Source organism: Vanellus vanellus (genome assembly GCF_965231255.1).
Source record: "Vanellus vanellus genome assembly, chromosome: 4".
Classification (NCBI taxonomy): domain Eukaryota; kingdom Metazoa; phylum Chordata; class Aves; order Charadriiformes; family Charadriidae; genus Vanellus; species Vanellus vanellus.
The window spans coordinates 83,862,794-83,880,842 of NC_138909.1; the positions used below are offsets into that span (position 1 = coordinate 83,862,794).

Sequence of the window (18,049 nt, forward strand, 5' to 3'; positions counted from 1 at the left end):
TCTGAAAGAACTTTATCAATAATTGCATTGAAATACAATCCCATATATTTTTCACACAATTTTCATTTCTAACCACTAAAACAATAAAGAATGGATAATTAATGATCCTAAAATGGAAATTTGTTTGTTGCATATAAAAATTGTTACTTTGGCTGAAAATGTCTCCTGATGTAACTCTACTTGTCTTTGCTGCATTATACCAAACAATTAATCTGATTATTCAAAGTTATTAAAAATAACAGTATAAAAGGGAAATTAGAAAAATCTAAAACAGTGAAAAAAAAAGTAGAAAATCTAACCTGCCACAGAAAATATTTAAAATTTTCCTGACAATTTATCTTAGAAAGTACCTCTTAAAAATCTTGGTGATACAATGCTTCTACTTCTGTTAGTTGAAGTGACAGTCTCTTCTCTGGCAAACGCGAGTCAAGAGTTCTCTGCTTCTCTCTGATCTGATAAAATTATTATTATCCAAAACATTGCAGGATATGGAAATCTGCATTTGCATTGCATTAGGAACTGACAACTTCATGACCTACAGCAAATAAAAGAAATTTCATCTTTAATTAGCAAGGAACACATTATTGTCGCTTTTAATAGAAATAATAGGAAAAACATTTGGAATTTCAAATTTTTTTGAGACATCGCAAACTTAATTGTTTCTCCTTCATTTGCTGTCTTTGGGTTTAGTACATGTTTCCTTCTTCCACTACTCTCACCATTGGAAACTCACTTTTCTTTTTTTGGTTGGTTTTTTTTTTTTTGGTTCCTCAGAATGAAATTAGTTTATTTACCAGTGAAGCTCAGGTAGAATTCTTTTTGTGCTGGAATAGAAAGCAGTTGGAAGGAAATGATCTCCTTGCATTAACCTTGAACTGTAGAAGAAGGTAACGTTACCTAATTCATCCATCTAAACTAGGAGTTCGGTCACCCTGGCTTCGCAATGTAGGTAACGTAAAGAGATTGTCTTCCTAGAGATAATTCAGAGAAGGAGTTGAATTTTGAGACTTGTTTTGCCCCTCAGAAGAAACTCTTTCTGTGTGAGCTGGAATGGGACAGCAGTGAGAGCCGGTGCTGTAGGTCACTTTTGGGACGGGATCCATGCCGCTGTGACCCTCTGCACAGCTCCGGGCTTCCCAGAATGTCCCTGGCTTTTCCTGAGTCAATATTGCCAAAGGCAATATTGACTCCAATACGAGAAGTCTATTTGTCTTCTGTTTTCCGTGAAGGATTTTGATTTCCAGTAGAGTGCAGAGATTGCTATAAAATTTTATTGCAATACTGAAGAATATTTGCTTTAAATATATTTATCCCCCCCTCCTGAGCTCCCATTCCGCATTTGCCTCACCTGCAAGGCTTTCCAAAGTTAAAATTGCTTATTGAAATAAAACACAGAGGATTTCATTTCTCTTCTGACACAGCTATCTCTGGTAGCCAGTTTAAACACATCACACCTCAAAAGAACATCTGTGTCATGCTACTTGACTGAACAAATTCATTTTAATGACAAACTGTGCAATAATTTCAAAAAACTTTAGTTTTATCCACAAAAATCAAACAAATTAATATTGTTTATGCTTTATATTGCTGTATTTTTTAAAAAATTTAATATAGTTTTTATCTCTCTGAAGGAGAAAGATTTATTATTTTTCTACAAACAAGGAAAACACTTTTCATTCGGATGTGCTTGAGGCCTTCAGTGGTCACTCTTGTTAACATTTGTTGGGATTTATTTTAAGCTGTCACATTCTGGAACATTCTTCTGTCAGAACAGTATTTTTGTCAGGTTTATGTTCACTCTCGGAATAATATGTGCAAATTCTGTATACTATAAACTCTGGTGTTGTTAGTCCTTTACTTACTTTAATTAATAAATCAGACAATTAGAGACACTCCCTTTATCAAAAAAAGAGAAATCCTATGCTTCCAACCTCTTCAAATATAATGTTTGCTTTTGCTATTAATCCTGCCAAAAACATTTTATGAAGAGACCTATATTGCACAGAAGAGGGTTTAAAGACTGTCTTTATAGCACGAAATCTTACTGCCACAGTTTTCAAATCCCAATTATCGAGACACTCTCAGGTGATCAGACACCGTCAATTTGAGGATCACTTCATTTTTGCAGCCCTTGTTAATTACATGGTTACACTGGATAATTTTTGTTTTAAAATCGATGAATTCTATCAGCCTTACTTACAGTTTCTTAATCAAGGGAAGCAGTTAGAAGATCAATTCACCTAACCATTATTGGTGAACCCGTGAATCAGTACCAATTCAGATTAATTTACTGAAATACTTTTGTGTATTGCTCTTTGTGAGATGCAACTGAGCGCGTATTGGCTGGCTGCAGTTTTTGATTTCCTTATGAGTGTGTAATTAATTTCCTTGAGCTTCTCTGCAAAGCTCTTTGATGTAAAGTGCATTAAAAACATTCAGACATCAGCTGGAGAGAATGGACCACAAACGCAAGATCCGATTGCTCCAGGGGTTTGGCCACACTTGCTGTCTCAGAGAATAAGTAATGAAATGAAAGAGCTATTGGACCATCATAATGCATGCAAAGCATCATGTCACAGCTCTGGAGTATTCATTGTAAGATGAAATGCAAAACTTCTAGCTCTCAGAATAGCTGAGATGGAATGTGTTTGAGATGAAGGAAATAATTTACGATCAGTTGAGCAAAATCAACAAGCCAAATATGACAGTATTTTGGTGTTAATATAAGATTTTCAGGATAAAATACATAGGTAGTTTAACTACGGATGGAAGAAAACAAATGTACCATCTAATTCAAAGGTAATTTATATCAATTCAAAAGCAAGTTCGCGAGGCTCTGAAGACTGATCTTGTAACTTGGGCTTGGAAATTTGTCTCTGGGAAGTCTGCAGTGGAAGGAGTCATTGCAGCACACCACGCTCGCTCTTCATCTCTGTCACCCACCTGTAGCAGCAACAAACTGGGAAGAGTCAGCAGATGGCGAAAGATGCAATTTCTTCCTTCACATTTTGTCTATACTATTCTTATTAAGCTCTTCTGCAGGGCTACAACCTTTCTTATACAAATGTGGACAGTAACCCATTACTTCTTTGCTTCAATAGTTTCAAACAAACACGTTAGGGCTGAAACAACACTCTGAAAATGAACCCACCTTGAAGATGAAAAGTTTAAGAGAGAGGAAAAAACAGTGAAAACCAGTCATTTCTGTAGCATACAAATGACACAAAAGTCTCAAAGGAAGTATGTTTGAAATTACTTGGAAATATACCTTTTAAAATAAAGCATATATCGAGCACTTTCACTTGTAAAGTTCCTTTCCTTTATTTGTGCTTTGGTAAAAATGTGCAGAAGTTTGGGCAGATAGAAAAGAGACAGCTTGTGAGTAGGAATCCAATGGTTCTCAAAAAAAAAAAAAAAAAAAAAAAAGAAATCACTGATTTTTGTAGCTTTAAATGATTTAGAGAAGGAAGCAGTTGTGAAGATTGTGAAATTCTCTTTGAAGAGATTTTCTCAATCATTTTCTTTTGGAGGAAGGGAAGAGAGTGAGGTTTTCTCTGCCAAACATACCTCCTTTAAATAGATATTTCAGAAGCATGGATTCATGACCCATGCTTTCTCTTGCTAGCTAAATTTGCCAGCTGCTAGATGAGATCTCCCATTTAAATTCTGTAGATGGTGGTGCTCTGGCTGCATAGCTGTGTTCACGATATATTTTTTTCAGAGTTCTGTAGTAGTAATTACTCTAAGCACATAACAGAATCAATAATAATGCAAACATATCCTCAGCAGAGGGGTTAGAAAAGAGCTGAGTCCCATCACCTGCAATCACAGTCATGTATGTCACAGCATCCTAATATCCAGCTCCATCCTGGAACACACAGAGCTTTTCTCTCTCTACTCAAAGTTCTAAGCTATTCCTGAACAGAATTGTTTCAGCGGTTTTAAGCCTTTTACTTTCTGATCTAAATTTATCCCTGGCCTCTTCATATCCATTTGCTTCCACGGCAATGTTATCATTTAGCTTCAAATTTCTTCCTATGAAATAGAACATGCATGTCACAGGTGGAACATTAGCTCGTTTTTTTCTAGAAGCGGTCAATCTGACTTTTAAGCTGCCCGTGGTTTATGGGCAGCTTAATTCCATACTGCGCAGGGAGCCGATGCTCGTACAACTGCCGGGCAAGTCAAATACCCCACTGTGAAAGGAACTGAGCAAAATGGGCCAAGATTTCCACACGTAACCTGCGACCCAGACCACAGGTTCCAGCACAGCACCTCCAAGTCTGGAAGAACCAGCCCCAGCAGAGAAGGACCCCGAGAAGACACCTTTTTGCACTTTGAACTACTCTCATTGCTTCCCTTCCTTAACCTCTCCAAGTCTGTAACGTCTCTTTTGGCAATCTGAGGGTTTCTGCAGGAGGCTCGTAGCGTCTGCACTGAATTCACCCTGCTTTTCTGTACCTCAGAGGACCTTCCTTTTCACCAGGCTACCCACGTATGAAACACAATACCTTATGTTTTCTAAACTCTTTCTTCCAGAAAGCTGTATTGTCGTGGCTGCTACGGTTTGAACTTCTGTTAAGTTACCTTTATTATCAAAACCGTGTGCCTAAATTCCCATTTGAATTTGTCTGTCTCTCATTGATTTTTCTTCTGCCTTTCTTCTTCATGTAAATGTCCATCATTTTCTGCCCCTTTGAGGTATTTCTACACTTCAGTCGTGTTATCTTTCAATTTTCCTTTTGATAAACGAAACATATTGAGGTCTCACAGCCTCTTCTGTAAGGAAATTTCCCTCACGCTTGGATCGTGGCTTAGTGGCTTTGTTCAGTACCTTTCCTAATGCTTTAACGTCCTTTTAAAACTTGGACACAGAATTTGATGCAATGTCCCAGAACTGCTCTCATTAATATCACACGAAATAACAAGTGACCTTCATGCTCCTACTCACTCTTTCCACACCAATGGGTAGAACAGCAGAGCAGTGAGAACTCCGCCACAACGGTGTTGAGTTCTTCAATGTGAATTTGGAATCCTTCTTCAGACTCGCTGCTTTCTCCAACTCTGCCTACGTTCCTAATTCATATATCTCTCAATATCCTTCCTCTATCTGTTTTAAATTGTTCTACTTAAGTGGACTGAACTTCAGAAATGGGTTATTTTCTTGCCCTCATCGATATTTATGCCTCTGTCGATTATTTGCAATTCTTTGTTTTAAACCGACGATGATTTCGTATTTTCTTCCCAGACCGTAGATGGCGGTGCTGAACATGGTTCTTACTACAACTCAGCTTTTTGTCTAAAATTTAGGGTGTGGGTGCTGCTATAGAGAAACCACAGCTTGGCTGTGCCAGGCTGCTTCTTACTCTCTAACGTTGATATCCCACTGCAAAGTTCCTCAGCTGGACCCGGCAGTTTCTGACTTAAAAATGACCTTTGGTAGGTCATACCCTGTCACAGACCTGTGATAAATGTTTTCCAATCTTAGTCCACGAAATGCCAACTTGACAGTCTTCAAATGCATGATGCAAAGCTCATCTCTCCTCAGAATAGACCAGAGACAGGTTCACATCTACTTTTGTATAACAGCTTTTTTGGAACAAAATTTCTTTTGATGGTGTAAATTCAGCCAGTCATAAATGATTTTTCTAATACATTGTTTGACAGCATTTTCCATTTTTTTCTTTATTTTTGTTCACTAGTTTAGTTAAAAAAATTCTTCTTAATTGTTTGGCAAGGCTTAATTTAGATCGTAAAGATGTTCAGGACACATTCTGAAATAAAGCACTGCTTTAAGTCTGAAATTTGAAGGCAGTTTAAATCTTTATAACTGGTTAGTAATATTTACCAATAGCTCACAGGAACAAGACAGAATCACTACCAGGGATAGTTTTCTTGTTGGTAACTTTTCCTGGCAAAATATGAATAGACGGGGAGGTTATAATCTCTCTCCAATAAAAGACTTCAGCAGCGGGAAGCTTTGGTTGCCTCAGCCCGTGAACAAAACCGTACAGCTTTCCTTCTCGGTAATTTAAAGTCGCACAATGACTTTATGCTAACCACAAGTCTACTGCAGCTTACTTCTGAACGCACCACTGTGTAAAAGTTTTGCTGATAGTAAATTCTTGTAATTCTGCCTGTTAGAAAATGCACGCACAAATTATTTTAAAAATTGCAACAGGTCAGAGTAAGTTCCCTCTAGAAGTCCACAAAGCCACTCCTGGACTTACGCAAAAGTTGTGTGTCAAGGAGGAGGCTATGTGCAAGGACACTAAAAGGAGCTAAATTCATACTTCATGAAAGCAGCGTAACTTTCTCTAACCGCCCAGCGGTTCAGAGGGAATGTACAATAAAACTGAAGAATCCTTACCATGAAGAATTAATTTTTTCTGTTAATTTGTGAACAGAACACTGCCAGGTGGGCCTTCCTAAAACCCACTGCCTTACTCAGGTTTTACTATATTACCAAGTCTTGCTCCTTTTTAACTCAAAGACTATTCCACAAGTCTGTGTGGATAGATGTCATTATTATCTGTCCAACGGTATTCTTGACATATATGTTTTCCATTAAAAGCAATTCGAAAGGGCATGATCCTGCGCTGCTCAATCAGCTTTTACTCAGTAACGCACCCAGCTGAGAAAAAGGCAGAACATTCCTTGAAGAAGCATTTCATTAGAAATTACAGCTGATTTCTAAAATAAAACTTGCTTATACAAAATGCATTAATTATGCTGAATATATTGTTTCCAGAAGCAGGCAATAAAATTATCCAAGATAATCTGAGACTTTTAATGACTAATGAAAGCAAATATTAATCATGTTATGGTACAAAAAGGTAAATGGCACTCTGAGAAAATCCACAATCACAGCCATTTCTATTTTTCCTGTTCAGCATTAGTTACCTTCATTTCAAAGTACTCTATTCCATGGCAGCCTTTAAAAGCAACAACTCCAAGTAGGAAAAGTTCGGAGAAGGGAAAAAAAAAAAGGAAAAATAAACAAATTCTTCATTCAGAGGAAGGGATGGATATTGAAGCTAACAATGGACCTTTCTACACTTGTGTTCTGGAGAATTTATTTATAACCAGAATAAAAATATGGGATATACATTTCATGTAGTGTAGGAATTCTATATACCCTATAGAATAGAAATGTAACTTTCTTACAGAAGAGTATAAGAAATCTAAGCGTTATACATATATGCATATACACAGGAATTTGATTCTCCTGCCTTGCAAATAGATAAAACTCACCAAAGTGTAATGGGACTCTCATATTTTATTTGCTTTATGACCACATACGACATTTTGTAGAAATATAAATGTCTTTGAGTTGCAACAATGTGATGAATCAGCTATACGCAGAATGATTAATAATGAAAATTATGTCAGAGGCCAACAGGATAATTTCAAATTGAAGTAGAAAAAGAGTATGTTAAGTACTTACTTTCTCAGCAAGGGAAATACTTGCTGCAGCTACAGGAAGAAATAAAGAACTAGGGTAGCTACTGAGGGAGACCAAAGAAACATTTTTACTGAAAGATAATACTGAAAGAGATATTAAAATATTCAGAACAATTTAGAAATATCCAACAATTTAGAAATGTATGAACAATCTAGAAATATGCAAATCAACTGACACATAGAATGGAATAAACATTAAATAAACAAATAAACAGAAGGATTAAATTTTAACACTGATTTCAGTTAATATTTCAATCAAAAGACTTGATTGCCTGGTTTAATAAAAATATGAGTAAACCACAGCATTCTAGAGCTTTCTATGTTCATACTGTGTGTGTTCAAATTTGTAACACTCAAGACGTAATATGAAAGAGTTTTTGATTTAAAACATTAAATTCAAATTTCAAATTTGAAGGCAGATTTTTTAGTAGACCTTCTAAATGGAAGTTGCCATAAAACTGTAACTTTTCATGTCCTGAGTAACACAGTCTTGGGTGGCAAAAAGATGACATTCCCAGTCTGCACTTAATGTGGCATCTGCAGACACACATACCTGCCTGGAATGTTTCCATTTCGGAACTCCAGTCACCGTTAAGGAGCAAGGTTCAGCAGAGGTTTTTTATGAGTTAGAAAATTCTAAAGGGTTTTACATGATTCCTTGTGTTTACTTCTACACAAAGGCATGTTTAAGCGCTTCTGAAAGAGTGAATTGGCATTGACAGGAGACGAAGTGAGCCAATAAAAGAGGTTCACATCCTACAATGGATTTGTGACTAGAAGTCAGCACAGACTGGAAAAGCTCTTTATCTTTTTTGAGACTGCAAAAGCCGCGATGGTTTTAGCTGCACTGTGTGTCACAGTATTACTCGCAATTTTAGTGATATATATATTTACTGTGTTGTTTTTTCAATGTGTTGGCCAGCACTGGAGTAAGAGTTCCACAACAATAAAGACCTTTTCTCCAGGCCCACACGGCTGATCGCGGTGCCGATACTCTTCTCCCTTGGCATGGGCAGAGCACGCTTTAGAATGTCAGTGGGAGTTCTGCACAGCTATGGAGAAGAGGCTATAGGAGATGACATTTGCCATGCGGCGCTCGGATGAAAATTTTGCCCTAAGATAGTTCCTTCAGTAAGTTGTGGGGTTTTTTTACCACCACAGCAGTCACTTTTGTTTTAACAGAAAACAAACCTCTAAGACAATGTTAAAGAATACAATTTGCCAAGACATGGTTTGATATGTTGCATTGCGTTTAAATATCACCATAAAACATCGGGTGAACAAAAATTAGTAGTACTATTCTGAAAGAGCCTACTTTTTTTTTTTTTTTTCTGATCCAGGCATCTATTACACCACACCCAGTTAAACAGACCAATTTTAGAGTAGAGTCCAAATTATGACATTTCACATTCCAGCTATTCGTGCAAATGACATTATTTACCTCTGTGATAATGGGTTGATTACTGTTGACTGGAAGCGTCATACATCTCCAGAATCCCTGAGGAAGAGGTAACAGCAATCTATGACTAGGCAGCTTAGCAAAATAAAATCTGCACATGAAATAACAGATATAAAGAGAACTTACTGTTTCTATGTCTTTGCTATTATTTTTGAAGCATAAACTGGCTTGAAAGGTAATCTCAGCTTTCCTATTGCCCTGTTCATACAAGAATGAACTAAGTGATTCACTGTGTAAAATTAAAGTTTCCCTAACAAAATCTCTAACAAAATTTTTTTTCTGGTTTTTGTTTGTTTGTTTGTTTGTTTGTTTGCTTGTTTGTTTTCTGTGTTTGTTTGGGTTTTTTTTCTGCGTCTGTTTTTCCTTGCTGTTAGCTTGGTAGCCACAAAGGAGACAGACAGCGCAAGATCTCGTAGCATGCCAATGTCGCCATCTGATTTCCTGGATAAGCTAATGGGTAGGATGTCAGGCTACGATGCAAGGATCAGACCAAACTTCAAAGGTAATTTCAAACCTAAACTTTCAGTACTTCAATATTTCTTCTCAAACAAATGCAGTTTCTGGAACAAACATGAAAACGAAGCAGTATACTTACTGAACAAAAGGAAGTGCCTTCTTTTGCCTTTCTTTGCCATGACAGACTGTTTCAGTAGCTCCACTCCTCTCACTGTCACAGCTGCCCAAAGGCAGACCTTTAGAAGATATAGCTTGCCACTAGATTTGAATTGTCTAACAGGGGTTGGTTGGGGGGTTTTTGTTGTGTTGTTTTTTTTTTTTCTTTTCTGAAATGCTCGTTAATGGATTTAAATTCCCACCTGGGACTACCATAGCCTGAAGCAATCCAGAAAACAAGTTCTAGATTTGAATTGTCTAATAGGGGTTGGTTGGGGGTTTTTTGTTGTGTTGTTTTTTTTTTTTTTTTCTTTTCCGAAATGCTCGTTAATGGATTCAGATTCCCACCTGGGACTACCATAGCCTGAAGCACTCCAGAAAACAAGTTCTATGAAAGAGTCCAAATCCTCATACCTGTCTAATCCTGACTCTAAGGAAGAGCATGTTAAGGATCAGAGACAAACTCAAGAGAGCTTATCTTAGCTACCAAATCAGATTCCTCACTCCTGTGCCCCACTTGTGCTTTGAAGTGGCAAAAAGGACCATCTTTCCTCTAGTTCCTTTCCCTGCTCTCAGTTCTCCACTGAAACCGCAGGTTCTCAGTGCCGGGAATTGTCTCTTGGAGTGTGCCTTTTGTGCACTTATCACAAAAGAGACTCAGACAAGACAAAGGAGATTCAAAGAAGATTGCAAGCCCAAAGTTTGCAAATGCAATGATTATGTCTTCTGAGGGTCTCAGCGCAAACCGTATTATCCAGACTTGGGCATGATAAAGTAGAGAAATTAATGAAGTATTATATAAACTACATTATTATACAAATATACAAACTATTGTACAGACAAATAGCACCCATTCTAACTTTTGCAGTCTGGGAAGCTTAGGTAAACTTAAATATCCTTTTTTTTTGAATGCAAAGGGTTCCAATAATATAGTGGAACTATATTTAACTCTGCTTCTGAGTCTTTAGATCAAGTTATCAGTCTTTAAAGTCTCCAGAATATAAATATTTTTTTTAAAGAATAAACCTATTGTGATTAAAAGCGACATTATTCTTACTTTGCCTTAGCCGCCTCCTCCTATGCCTATCTTCTTGAGTCCAAGAGATTGTCTTGGCTCTAACATTTCATTGTAAGGTGGATTTTACTCCATGTTTGCCACATAAATTTTCCTTCAAGCAGACAGGCCTTCATCTTCTAAGTCATCTGTCACTGCCTTTCCATCTTAATTCTTTTTCAGCACTAAATTTTATAATTTTTTGACATCTCCAAGTTCCAGAAACTTAAGCGGTTACGATCCTAAAGCCATTGCTATTTGCTGGTTTTGCCAGAATTTGCTCAGGCTGATTCATAAGGACCAAGTAAGTAGTTTGCCAAATTACTTCCTCATCAGTAAGTCATAAACAGTTGGTGGGGTATATATAAACTTATTACCCAGGATTTACTGCAGCTGGAAATGCTTTGCTTTTAATAAGTTCGCGGTGCTGGTGTTTCTCAGAAAATTATAAACGTGCACCGGAAATCCAAACGCATTTCTAAAAGATTTACAACAGTGATGGATATCCCTGATGACCATACAGAGCAAGTCCCTTGGACTTTCCTTGCCAGAATTACTTTGAGGAACATCCCAGTGCCTGGCTTCCTGAAGGGTTAATGCATCAAACGATATTTGCAGAGTAATGCAACACCCTGTATTTCCAAAATTATTTCTTATGCGAATGGTAGCTCTTAAATTATTTTTGCTTATTAAAGTTACCTTGACTTCTTGCCGCAGCATACTCTCTAGCACGCGAACTGCAGGTTCAACTTAAGGTAAAGCTGCGCTGGGCAAAAGAAGACCTCAGGCAAAGTGTAAGCACTGCAGTTTTTCTCCTTTCTTCTTTGGGTCTCCTGAAGTCCTGCAAACAAGTGGTTAAAAATGAGGAGTTTACAGCTTAGTGGTTGATTTGGGGATTGGATTTTGGAGCTTGTCATGGACACCATGCAATCACAATCTTCTGACGGGGCTACAGTGAAGAACAGGCAGATGGTTCAGAGATTATGAATTCAATACAGGACTTCTTGAAAGTGTAATTCAAAAGACTTAGAGGTTTGTTTTGTAACTATTGAAATTTAAAGAGACAAAACTTAATTTGACATTGTTCTTTTTCACAAAGTGCACATTCTAAATCTTCCAGACAGCTATGCTGTTTGAACAAATCTGCCCAGAACGATTCAGATCTATCACTAAGAATAAGTATCTCCTTAAGTGACTTTGCCACTTCCTGGCTAACTTTATTAGTCCTAGAACAAGTGCTGGGGCTTAATGCCTTTTAAAGTTTTTAAGCTGGCAACAGTTTTAAAGAAACAGAATGAGTACTAATAAGACAACTCAGACCATCTTTTTAAATCATTCATTCTTTCAATAAAATTCCTATGTAGACAAGATTTCTAACTACCATCTTTTAGTCGTAATTAATCTTGGTCAATAACACAAAATTAATATATTTTGTATGACTGTTCTGCTTTTGGATAAGGAATTCTGCATATGTGTCCTTGTTCAACAGAAATAATAGAGAAGACTGTCGGTATTTATTTAGCCATGGAATAAATCAGAAAATTAGGACTCTTGTAAAATCTTTATTCCGGTTGCAAAATATTCTTATTTGCAGTACATCAAACCTATAGCGAGGTGTTTCTCTTACTCAGCTGTTCCACATCCCAGACTATATCTATTCTCACAAACAAAAAGGAAATACTTCACTGTTTTGCCATTTTGGACACAATTATGTAATCCACATGTAAAAATTGTCATGGCCTCAAGATGCTCAGAATTAACCTGACACAGAAGAGGTGTTATATTTTTAAATCTATACAGCCCAGATTGCATCACTGATAGCAATCTACTAAGATGGAAATTTGGGATTTACATAGGAAAGTATAAAGCGTTCTCTGCCCTGGTATTGCCCAACCTAATTCAGCAATCATTAGTTTAGGAACTTCTTAAGCCAGGATTTCACTGAAAAAAATTAATTTATATAAATATTCAGATTATTTCTGGAAGCTCTTTATACTTTTGGCCTTTCATGGCAATAAAATCTTCGTGTTTTGGAATAGTGAAAAGTACCATTTTTTGTTTGCTTTGAATTTGGTGAATATTTTACTGACTTTATTGCCATGCGACATATTGAGAAATGGAGGAAAAAGATTCATTCCTTTTGATCTTTACAGATTTGTGCACTTATCTATCGCTCCCTCCCATATCCCTTTTCCAGTGTGAAGAGTCCAGTTCTACTTAAGCTATTTTTGTGCAGCAGCATTTTGCAGAATTTGTTTGACTTCTTGACATCTTTTTTCTCCCTAATATATCCTTTTGAGGCGGACAGAGAAGAAATCTTTAACTACTCAAGACAGAAGGTCATGATCTACTTGTATGATAGTCCATTTTTTTTCATGTATTTCTTTGCATTCTTCTTTCTTGGTCGATTACAGAGCATGCTTCTAGAGAACCATCCATAATTAATCTAGCCTCTCCTTCCTGCGTGGAAATAATTTATTTGGAGCCCAACAGTAAGAATGCATTGTAAAGATTATTTGGCACTTGACTGACACTGAATTTCATCAAACATTTTATGGATTGATAGCTCAGTGTTTTGTGATTTGTTCTGCACCTTCCTGCCGTCAGCTTTATACACAACCACACTGAAAAATCTTATCCCGGAAGGAAAATTATATTGCTATATCTTCTTTTCTATGTCACTAATATTGAACTACAAAGATTCAGTGCAGATCCATGGGGGAACTCACCAGCATTCACCTCGCACTTTGAAAAATGGCTATTTATTCCTAACATTAAATAACTTTAAAGCAAAAGACCTATAAGAGGACTCTCTCTCCCTTCATCAAAACTAACATCCTTAAAAAGTTTTTGATGAAAGATCATGTTGAAAAGTTTTTTAAACTCCAAATAAACTATTTAAATTAATTTAATTAGATATTACAATTAAAATTAGTATTTACTTAAGTTAATGAGATTGCCTTTGTCCACATGCTCATCAGCTCTTTCAGAGAGCTTCAGTGGATCTGAGAGATGTTATTTCAGCAAAAATAATATTAATCCATATCTCTTAATCATAACATTTCTCATAATTTCTACCAGTTTTGGTGGTACAGAGGTAAGGCTAACGGGGACAAAGTTCATTGTCAACGTCGTCTACCATCGTACTTGGAGTCTGTTTTTCTTTTTTAATTGAAGTTATACTTGCTGGACATGGTACACATTTACACTGATAAAAAAAAACCTGACACAGTTGATAGCTGACTCACAGGGATTCATATTCCCATAATTTTGCGAAGATTTTTACGACGTCTGGCTTGATATCACCTCAGCCTGTCAGTTTGTTCCTGTTCACTTAGGCTGAAACGTCTCCTATAGTCGTCGTACAAATCTTCCATCAGAATGGCTCCGGTGTTTGACACAGCGAGCAATCGGAGACAAATGCTGCTACAAAGACTTCATTTCGTTTTTCTGCTCTGACCTTCTTCACTTTCATGGATACTTTTATATCTTAATCATCTTCTCTTGACTTCACCTTCCAGATCTTGGCAGGAGTCTATTTTTAATGCCTTCCAGATAGTTATCATTGTTCGCTTTTCTGTCTCTAGTGAGTTCCAGCTCTATTTCCCCCCCCATCTTTATGTTCAACTTGCCCAAGTTCCTGTGGTTGAATACAACTTCCAGTTTTAACAGCTTCATTTATGCTTCTTTTTGGCCATGTTTTGGGAAGTTCATTTTTACTCTCAGCAGTAATGTTTACTCTCTTGAAGCAATGTTTAAACCACTGGCAAGCTGCTTTTAGCTTCTCTTTTTATGCTCTCTTTAACTAACTGAACTATTTTTCTAATGCTGCTTTTGAAATTCAGCATCAGCGTTATAGTGATTTAGGGCTTTTTCTTTATCAAAACAACTATGTTTGTTGATACAGCCAACTTATACTTTAAAGCACAGTACTATTTTAAACAAGATAATATCATAACAAATTTGAAATGGTGACAGGTATTACAACACGAAAGTGTTCGAAAGGAAAGCTGCCTTGCAAATGTATTATCTAACATAGCCAGGAAGTATAATTTTCTCCCTGACGCTGCCTTTGTTCGTCTCCCTGGCATTTTCTTTTTCCCTTGACCCTTCTCAGGAGTTGTCAATGTCAAGTTTTTACTGAATTCTACGAGGTATTGGGTACGCTTAACAGCTTTAAATAATTAACCGAGTATCAAAGTGAAAATGGTGTCAAAGTGAGTACAGAGTGATACCTCCTTACCTGAGAATTCCACTCCACAGGTGTAGTCCTGTGTATTACAATGACTGAAGCACACGTAGTGATGTTTTGTTGCAATTGCCATACAGTACTTCAAAACAAGTCTTGCCTTGAGGAAAGAAAGCTGGATGCTCCAAGTTGTCTCCTGTCGGCAGAATTTTTTACGGACGTTCTGACTCTTCAAGTTTTTAATATCAAGTTCATTGGTCACATTAAATTTTGCCAGTTGTAAACCACCAGCAGTGGCAGAGCAGCTTGTCGCTTCAGCGACCCTAAAAAAGAAATATTACATAAGTAAGACCAGTCCTCAAATTCCAGATCTAGAGCTTTATTATTAGCGACTGCTTACACCTGCAAAAAGAAACCAGGTTCTCCAATGCTGAACGGGATTATTGATATAAGAATATCGAGGTGCGGGAGGGTGACAGAAAAACCTTGTAGTGGAAAAACCTCGTTTCTGCTGTACACAGGCTGAAATTGATAAGAAATAATGGGGAAATTAACATGCTCTACCATCCTGCCGCTTTTACAGAGGCTTTCAGAGAAATAATTTAAAACCTTTTCCATGAAGAGACGATTCATTGTTCTGTTATCATAATGACTCCTCTGCCACTACTGATGCTTCACAAATGCAAGATAAGGCAGAACAACAGTTAACTGAAGACCCATGGTAACAGAAAGTTCAGTTTAAATGGATTCTTAACCATTTTGTGGATTTAAGAGAAATGAGAATAGAATCTAAGTCATTCTTTCTTATCCGCATTTGTTCCTGTAAGCAGTAGAGATAAGAGCAGCAATAATGTATTTCTGTTACCATTGATGACAGATAACATTAAAGGTAGCAGCTGCCTTGAGTGAAAAAGGTCACTTTTTCCCCTAATTGCTGTAAGAAGGGGCATACTCACCGAAATGCACATAAAAAATATTTTTTTCTATGTATTTCAAGTAGGATGATGATTTTTTTGCATGGAACCATCTGTGCAAGTTTATAATTAACTTTCTCTCTTTTTTTTCAATTGCTAGAACTAGCCAGTCAAGTAGCGTACCTTTGAGAAAAATCAAAAGGAAAATTACTAGAAACGATTCGATTTAATTTTGCATTAAATACATTGAGAATGTAGCATTATTTCCTCCTAAGTCAAGAAACATTGTTTCTAATGTTTTATATTTTACAGTCACTCAATAAGCACTGATTCTGGAACAGGAACTGGTGTGTTTTCTCTTTTGCAGGCCCTCCAGTTAATGTCACATGCAACATATTTATAAACAGCTTTGGATCAATTGCAGAGACAACCATGGTAAGATATTTTACCTCAAACAACGTTTAAACTTTAAAGTTAAATGTATTCCTGGAGCTCCAAAGGTAGCTAGGGCTTCTCTTCACCTGGAAGTAAATGAAGAAGGAAATCCGCTTCTGAGAAGAGACAGTGTGAACATTTCATTTGTCAATTGATTTTTTTCTAACAGAAAATCCATCATCATACCATCAAACACACAAGTTAAAGTAAAGCAAAGGGTTGGGTTGTTTTTTTCATTTTTCCATAGGTTTTATTTGACAGATGTAGTGAACTCATTATTTTCTACTAGATGGATATTAGTTGCTGCTGTGTTCCACCTTTCCAACCTCAAAAATGTCAATTCCCTATGTTGCTTCGTTAATAATACTTTATAATTTCATTATAGACAGGTCATACAGGTCATATGGGGACGTATGGTTTATTTAAAAGTCTGTCTTCCACAGAGCTATTGCACAGAGACAATAGAATAACTAAAACAATGATCTAGCATATAAAATTTCATTATGAATTCTAAGAGTGGGTTAAATATAAGCGGATTGCACACTTTTTGTACATACACTTATAATATTTCTATTAAAGAAGACTCCAAAAAGACTGAAGATTTTAAGGAAGTAGGGAGAAAGGGAGGTCAAAACTAAATTTCGGCAAATTTAGGTAAAACTAAATATTGAACCATGAGCCAATAAAAATAACTTGGATAATCTTATTTAACAGGTGAAACATATGTGCTAATAACTTGGAGCATAGATTTACCTATTAAAATTTGGTGGGAGAGGAGATCTAGACATTCTTGCTGCGTACAAGTGCCTCACATATTTTGAAGAAAGGCAAATAAACACCTTTGAAAACAGTTACATAGTAATTTGGGGACAGACAAGGTTAAAATATAGAGAGATGAAAGACGATCTGTGGGAGTTTGTAAGATCCAAATTTAGTAAATACTTTGAAATCCCAACAGTTTCAGGGGTCGGGGTACGTACTTGGAATGACAGAACACAGAACAAAAATAATTGGTATAGCAAGAAAAAAAAAGAAGATAAAGGAATAATACTAAGTAAAAGCCATCCTTCTGAATTACCAGTAAGAGCAAAAATGAGACCTTCGAACGTAGCCAAGGACCTATAGTTAGGAAATCAATAACGTAAAGCCAAATATTTATGCCCCCTGTCTCCAAAGTGATGTTCACAGCTGCCTGATCTTCACTCGCCTTGGAACGTAGCGGTAGATGTTACGGAGAGAGGCAGATGATTTTTTTCAGGTAGAAAATCACTTCAATTTGTATTTGGGTGCCTTGCCAGATTGCAAATCCCAAACAGATTGACATGGCATCCAAGGAGATTTATTCAGGTTCAATCAGAGGATTAAGCAATGCCCACATGATTAGAATAGTGCTCCACAGCTACTTTTTAATGGCTGTATGGGTTAAAACGGTGCAAAGCAGGAGACAGACCACAGGGTCAGTAAAGTGCAAAGATCCAGCAGTTAGATCACTATAAAAAGGATATTTGGAAAACTGAAGGTGCTTAAAGAAATTGTCCTGAATCCAGAGGATGCCTGAGTTCACATCTCAAGTGTATTTTCTCTCCAAAAAAATGAGAATTATAATTGATTCCTTTCAGTACCACTTAGTAAGTTAGTACAATACTTCTATATCCTGATGAAATTACATTCTGTCCTGGGGTACCTTGAAAGCCAATTACAACAGTCCAGAGAGACTACAACCTGGTCTGTAATAAACAGCTCCAGGGCAATATGTTATAGAAAATACCAAACCTGGTCAGAACCACAGGGGTTTTCACCCTATCATAGAGTCATAGAATTGTGGAATCCCAGGTTGGAAGGAACCTCAAGGGTAATCTGATGCAACCTTTCTTGGCACAAGCCTGGTCTAGACAAGATGGCCCAGCACTGTCCAGCTGAGT

The 18,049-nt window shown here is 36.8% G+C and overlaps 1 protein-coding gene across 1 annotated transcript in view; it reads left to right on the top strand.

Moving 5' to 3' along the window:
* The window catches only part of GLRA3 (glycine receptor alpha 3), a gene marked incomplete at both ends in the record, with an annotated part of 92,922 nt that overhangs the window by 11,521 nt on the left and 63,352 nt on the right, over positions 1-18,049 (top strand). The window contains 2 exons of the mRNA XM_082482493.1: positions 9,298-9,425; positions 16,060-16,127. Of these exons, the coding sequence (XP_082338619.1) occupies positions 9,298-9,425; positions 16,060-16,127 (196 nt within the window). The remainder of the gene's footprint in view (positions 1-9,297; positions 9,426-16,059; positions 16,128-18,049) is intronic.